The sequence below is a fragment of the Gaeumannomyces tritici genome, assembly GCF_000145635.1.
Source record: "Gaeumannomyces tritici R3-111a-1 unplaced genomic scaffold supercont2.47, whole genome shotgun sequence".
NCBI lineage: Eukaryota > Fungi > Ascomycota > Sordariomycetes > Magnaporthales > Magnaporthaceae > Gaeumannomyces > Gaeumannomyces tritici.
In genome coordinates this window covers 37-6,936 of record NW_008804591.1, presented here as the reverse complement: position 1 = coordinate 6,936, position 6,900 = coordinate 37, and the positions used below count along the sequence as shown (strand labels likewise).

General features: G+C 57.5%; 1 protein-coding gene across 1 annotated transcript; it reads right to left on the bottom strand.

Annotated features, from left to right (window-relative positions):
• Positions 1-5,823: 5,823 nt before the first annotated feature.
• GGTG_13755 (hypothetical protein) lies at positions 5,824-6,473 on the bottom strand (the record flags this gene model as incomplete). The annotated part of the gene is made up of 2 exons (XM_009231674.1): positions 5,824-5,861; positions 5,896-6,473. Coding segments are annotated over 2 exons (616 nt in total), but the record flags the coding sequence as incomplete, so codon positions are not given.
• Between the last annotated feature and the right edge of the window lie 427 nt (positions 6,474-6,900).

Here is a 6,900-nt window from a genome sequence, read left to right as displayed (position 1 = left end):
CCGTTGGCCAAGAAGGAATTGATGCCTGAATGTGCCAAGGCCTAACAGATGTTACGGCGTGGCGTGCCCTGACGTGCACTGCAGCTAGTCCTGATTGTTCTGGCTTTTTAGCAGAGATGGGAGGGGTCTCTCTTTGTCTAACCGCCGTGACAACAGACCGAAGGCTGCATGAGAGTGAGGGACTTGCATTTCCAGCGAGGTCGCGTTAGCCGCAGGTCATGTACCTTGTAGCTACGTACCTCTGAACGGACCACAGGGAGGCCTATATAGAAAGCCGACCTCTTGAGAGGGATCCTCGAGATTCTGCTTCCTCAAGCACCTCTTAAGCCCCTTGAAAGATTATTATACGCATAATAGAAGTTACCCTTCCAAGCCGACATAGTCCCCTTGTTACACCGTGTTATGGCGTGGCGTGAGGCCGGGCTGGCTTAGCCATGTACAAGTGCGGGGCACCAGCACACGCATCTTATAGATTCCCCTTTCCCTCTCCATCTTAGATTCTGAGGTCTACTTGGTAGGATTACTTGCGGTCGTTCTGCAGGCCTGTAACAATGACGAATCAACAAATGTAGCCAAAGCTTCTTTATTTGCAATTGCCTGCTTATATCTACGATGTACTGCCATGGTCTCGCAGCGACTAGGGGTCTGGTATTACGATCACGGAGAATAGGCTTCGCGGCCAGGTTTAATTGATGCCATGGACAAAGACTCTTCCAGGGGAGGGGAAAGGAAGAGAGGCGCGGTGCGAGAGAAAAGGTGGTACAATACCTCATGTCACGTGCGATGCCCTGAGCCCCGTGCTCCATGGATGCCCCAGGCGTGCAGTGATATGCGTGCGGTGCGCGCGGTGCGCGGAGTGCGCCCGTATAGGGTACCTATCTGTCACGGCCTGTAGGGTCTCTTGTATCCAGCAGAAGAAGAAATCGATTTACGTCAGCGCCTCGGGTGCTGTCACGTGCCTGTGCACGTGCCAGTCCCGTCGAGCAGCCACCCTTGTGGCTCTCTGACGTGCCCGCGGCAGTGGCTGGGCATTTCTATGTGGCCGCATTGCGCCGGCTCTAGGAAGCTAGGTACAGGGAAAGTTATAACCACGGGGCAACAGTAAAACCCTACCCCTAGCTCCCTCTCTTTCTTTATTGGGCCCTAAGTCCCCTATGCCAGTCTCCCGACCTCCGCGATCGGCAGTTCCTCCTCCGCGTCTGAGTCGTCCGGGTCCTCCGCCCCGGCGCCTTGTCCCTTGACCTCGATTCCATCTTTGTTGACCGACATTACTTGTTCGGCTCCCATGCTCCGCAGGGCCTTCTCGATCCCGATGCGGACTATGGCGTTCTGGCCCCTTCTCCACCACTTGGCCTCTTCGGTGTTGTTTGCTGCAAGGTTGGGTTCTTTTCGCCACGTGGCGGGTACCCTCCGCAACTCGCAGTTGTCTGTGTGTCCGACCTCTTTCACTACCCCGCACACGCAGTGCCAAGCCTGTGTCCACGGGTGGTTGAACCTTTTATGGTAGGACTCGAAATTCCCGTGTCCCGACCCCTCGGCTAGGAAGGTGTGTAGTTTCCCCCTGCCTTCCGGTGTCGTTTCCCAGGTGTACTTGGGGTCCCAGTTAACGTGTGTGTATGAGGTCGGTCTGTTAGCCTCCCACCACCTCACCGGGTCGGCTTGTGTAAGCCGTGGGCCTGGGTCGCCCTTGGGGCGTGCCTTTTTGGGTGGTCTGGGTTCCAGCCCAAATAGCTCTGCCGTGGCCGAGGCCCCCGGTCCGACAGGGTGCTGCCTCGGGGCTGGGACCGGTGTGACCGGGGTGAGGTCGTACAGCCTTGATAGTCTTGTGGGCGTGCCCTCGGAGTGTCTGAGTCTGTAGGTAATCGGGTGGTTTAACGGGAGTGTGTGTAGCCTGTTGGATGCCCTGGCAAGTTCCCTACCCCATACCTCCTGTGGGGAAAATCCTGTGTTCCAGTACCGGATGGCCACCGGAGAAGTCCGCCACGCGGGGGTAAGTGCTTTGAGTGCTGGCTTGGTTGCTTTTCCAATGTTTTGAGGCCCGCCATGGCCTTGCGGTTTTGGGTGCCCTGGAACAATGGCCAGAGTCCGTAGGTAAGGGTGGGGACCACCCCCGATTTGAACCAGGTCCTGGCTGCATCTGGTCGGAGTCCTTTGTATACCGCGTTTACCCGTTTCGTGAGGGCGGTTATCAGCTGGGCTTTTTTGGTTCTGGCTGTTATGTTTGCACCAGGGGTGATCCCTTCCCGTCCTGTGGCTTTCAGCCCGACCCCAAGCCATGTGACTTGTGTGTTGGCGCAGGTCCGGCCTGTTGGGAGGTATAGGTTCCTGATCGCTTCCAGGACTGTTTTTTTGACCGAGCCGCTGCCGCTGGGCGGCGTGTAGAGCAATTCCGTTTTCCCTGGGTCCAGCCGTAGCCCAGCGTTGCGTAGGTCCTCGTCTAGCTGCCACGCTTGCATCGTGGCCTTTCTGGCTGCTGTTTCTGGGTCGCGGTCGGTGCTGTACTGCGCGACGTCGTCCATATAGGTGTACGTAAAGCCGTGGTTATGAAGGAATGGCGTTCTAACGATAGTAGCTAGTACTAATGTAAGGAGTACTGGGGACCAAGGCGATCCCTGTGGCAGGCCGTTACTGGCTTGGAACGTTTTGTTGTGCCACTTGAACCGGTAGCTTCTGTCTGTCACAAAGGACTGTGCCAGTGCGACGGTTTCTGGGCGCCATCCTTGTGCTGACAGCGCTGCCCCAAGGGTCGCTCTGCTGACTGATGGGAAGGCTGACTTTATGTCGAAGGTTGTAAGGAACCCATGCACCCCTTTAAGCCTTGCCCTATCGGCGTCAAAGACGAGGCATGCCACCAGGTCCTGTGCCGACCTGAGTGGGAGCGCCCCTGCTGTGTCCCTGATTACCGCGTCGCCGAGGATTGCCGCTACTGCCATTCTTCTTTGCATTAGCCTCTCGAGGCCTTTGCCGAGTACTGACAGTAAGGTAATTGGCCTCCAGCCGCTGGTAGTCTTGTGGTCCCTCCCGGCTTTGGACAATGTGATTACCGTGGCTCGTTTCCAGGCCTGGGGGAAATGTCCCAGTCTGATCGCCCCGTGGCAGATTGTTGTCAGGTGACCTTGTAGGTTTGCGCCCCATATTCCTTTCAGGTTGCTGACCGTAATCCAGTCTGGTCCTGGGCTTGTGGAGGTTCTGATGAGGAAGGACTGTCGGACTTCTTTGGGAGTCGGGGCCTCGCCCACCTTTTCCGCTAGGGGGTCCGGGACCTTTTTGGTGTCCCACCACCTTACTTTGGGGGAAGTTTCCGTGGGTTCCGGGAAGGCGGCCTTAGCGAGCTCTTCCGCTATGCCTTCCTGGTCCGTCACCCTCCGTCCTGCCACCCTCAACTCGGAAGGTCTGTCGTCTGGGGTAGGGTTCTTCTATTTATAAAATGACCCGAGTTCATTCGGGCCTGCTTCAGCCAGGGCGGCTTGGTAATGTTCTCGTCTGGTCTTCCGGCACTGTCTTCTGAACTCTTCGGGGCCCTTTCTCCTGGTTTCTTTCAGTTCGGGCTTCCACCATTTGGCCCTAGGCCTTGTTGGCCTCCGGTGTCCTAGGGTTTGCACCACGCCGGTAACGACGTTGTGCACCTGCCAGGCTTGTTGGTTTAGTTGTTTTGTGGTTATGGCCACGTGCGGGGGGGGGCCCAGTTTTGTGTTCACTGCTCGACCCGCTGCCTCTTCTTCTTCTTGGGGGGGGGGGGTACGGTGTTGGTGGTGCCCTCGTAGGTTGCGCCCCCCGTACCGACACCTCTATAACCCTGTGGTCCGACACCCAATAGCCGACTCTCGCGGTGGCCTCCGGGGGGCCGAACGCAAGGTCAAGCGTGTTGCCTCTTCGGTGTGTCGGTTTCTTTTTTGTGTTAAGGAGGTGTAGGCCCAGTTTTTCCGCCAGGTCTGCCAGTGCCTGGCCTTTGCTGGTCCATCGGGGGTTTTTGTTCCAATTCGGGTGTCGGGCGTTAAAGTCCCCGACTAGTACCCTTTTCTTCCCCGGGTCCAGTGCGTCGCACCAGGCCCGGGCTTTCTGGTCTTTGCCACGCGTCGGGTGCCAGTACGAGGTCGATATCGACAGGCCTGCTACCCGCACCGATACCGAGTGGTGTTTTGGTCTTCCCTCTATAGTCCATCCCATAATATGTTTTCCCACGTATACCGCCGCCTTGCACTTTGGACCTGTTTTTGCTACGCATGTCCACCCCGGGTGTTTGCGGGGTTTGTTATTTAGCAGTGCTGGCTCGTTTACGCAAACCATATCTGCTTTTTTCTCCCTTGCGTACTCTAGCAGCCCTAGACGGGCTGCTAGCCCCCTCCCCGTATTGCCGAAAACGACCTTAGTCATTCGGCTTCTTGTGTGGGGGCTGGCGTGGTACCTGTAATGGCCCTTAGGTACGTGGTGAAGTCTTGCCCTTGGGGCAGGGCCGTTGGTGCCCTTTCTAATTGTTCCCATGTCATGCCGTTTCTTACCGAATCCAAGGCGACGTACAGGCTTTCGGACTCGGCGTTCGGGGCTGCTTCGTCTATAGGGGGCAGGGTTGGTTTCTGAATGGCGTCTACCGTTTCGTGCCATTTGCGTCCGCGTGCCGGCCATATTATGGCTTCCCTAATTGCGTCCTCCTTTGCGTATCCTTTTAGCTCGCGTGCCCGGGTGACGGCTTCCCGTAGCTGGGCGACCTGTTTTGCTGTGGGGTTCCAGGTTGTTGGGTCTTCCAGTTCCTCCACTCCTAGCTCGCGGCTTACTTCGTTGTGGAAGTTCCTAACCGCCACTGACGCCCGTCTTTCGGTGCGCATGAGGTGTTCAAGCCTGCAGACCAGCTCCAGGGCTCTACTGCTTCTCTTCCAGCTGAGTTCTAAGATCTGGGCCGTCATCCTCGTGCCCCAAGGGTCTTCCCAGTCCGGAGCTGGCTCAGTTATGGTTTCTTTGCCCTGTCGGATTGCTTTTCGGAAGGTGTCCCAGTCCTGGCCTGCATGGGCTTTGGCCGCCCTGAGGACCGCGGTCTTGTCCCCGCCTTGTACGGCTGTCTGGGCTGCTGTAATCTCCGCGAGGTCTATAGCTTCCCAGATTTGTCTCACGAACGGGTCTTTGTTTTCCGGGGTGATGGCTGGGGTGGCTTTCCGACTGTCCACTTCCTTGGGGGCATTTGTAGGGAAGAGCTTGCGAGCTGTTTCTTTTGCCTTTTCTTCTGCTTTGAGGAATCTGTATCCGGGCTTCGCGGGGCTAGGGGGTGTGCTTGAGGTGCTTGACGAATCGCTTGGGATTTCGATTGTAACCTTTTTTCCCCTTGGTGTCGGGGAGGCTGGTTTCTGACGTGGGATTTCTCTGTCGGCTCTTTTTTGGACCAGGTCGGTGATGTTGCCGGTCCCGGGGCCGGGGGTGGAGTGGCTCTCCTTTCGGCCGTCGGTCCGTTATAGGCTATGGTACTTTCCGCCGTCTTAGGGGCTAGCCCGAAGTCGATAAGTGGTTCGTCCACTTCCATTTGGTCTGCATTTGGCGTGGCTTCATTCCTGGCCTTCCGGTATTCTGCCTTGCCGAGCGTGCGGAACCCTTGTCTTTGTGTGTTGGAAAGCTTAACCACCTGATTATTAACCACTTTGGGCCAGCACGGGCATCCTGTGTGTCCTGGTTTGTAGGGCCCCAGGCATCCTGGGCACTGGGGTGGGTTGGGGTGTTGGCACTCGGTCTGTCCGGCTGTTGCTCCGCATTCCGCGCATCTTTTCGCGCCGGTGCACTTTTCTTCGTTGTGTGGGCCGAAGCACCGCCAGCACATTTCGATGTGGACTTTCCGTTGGATTAGTCGGGCCGGGTCGGACCCGAGTATACGGAAGGGCCTGGTTTCTTTGCCCATAACTATCGTAAAATTACCGGGCCGTCTTCCCGTCACAGCCTTAGTTTCTTGTCCGGTGTGCCTGGACGCTTCTCTGGCGACCACCTCTGGGGTTACCGGGGCCTGGGCCCCAGTGCCGTCCATGTAGTTTTCTGGCACCCCCCGAACTGAGTACGCCACTGTCTTTTCTTCGGGTTCTGCCGGGTGTCCTTGTTTTTTCGCGGCTGCGACGAGCGTCGCCCTTACCGCTGCAGTCTTCATGGTGATGGCCCAGCCTGAGCCAACTTTGTGTGCTTGTGTGATGAGGCCCCTGGGGACCCCCCATGCTGCGCCCTCCATCAGGGCCATCAGGGTCTCCGCCTGCACGCTGCGGAGTTTGTGCTCGCGGGCCAGGCGGAGGAACACCCGTTTGGATGGCTTGTCGGCCCATTGCTTGGTTGGGGGTTCCGGTCCCTTGGTTACGGCCTTATTGGTCGCCTTCTTTGTTTGTGGCTGGATCACTGTCCAGTTCTGGGGATTGGCGGGCTTGGCCGCGTCAGCAAAGCTGACTGGTCCTGGGGCCCTTTGGGCTCCGGTCGTTTGCACTGGCGACGGTGCCCGAGGGGTTGGGGGAGGGGAGGGTTCCCCTCCTGGCTGATTGTTTTGTTCCGTCAGTATGCTCCCAAGGAGCACCTGGTGGAGTTTTTGCCAGAGAGCCGCGCCGGCCTTCTTTTGGGCGGGGGTTTGGAGGGGGGTAAGGGCTTCTGTGGCGGCTTTCAGGACCGCCTCCACTGTCTCGTACCGCGCGGCGGCATCTTCGACTTGTTTCTTGTGTAGTTTTTCAAGCTGCTCTGCGATGGTAGTTAGGGTATGCATTTCTGTGGGCGCGCAGGTCTGGACAGGGCGCGCCGATTAAAGGGGAGGTGGAGAAGTTCGTGATAGTCCTTTTGGTGTTTCGTCGTGCTACAGATTAACCAGATCTGATAGGTTTACACTCGCATCTTTTGCCCCGCCGGCCTCCTATTGGCTGCCGGTAGGAGAAAAAGATATTTTCGAGGGAAGGT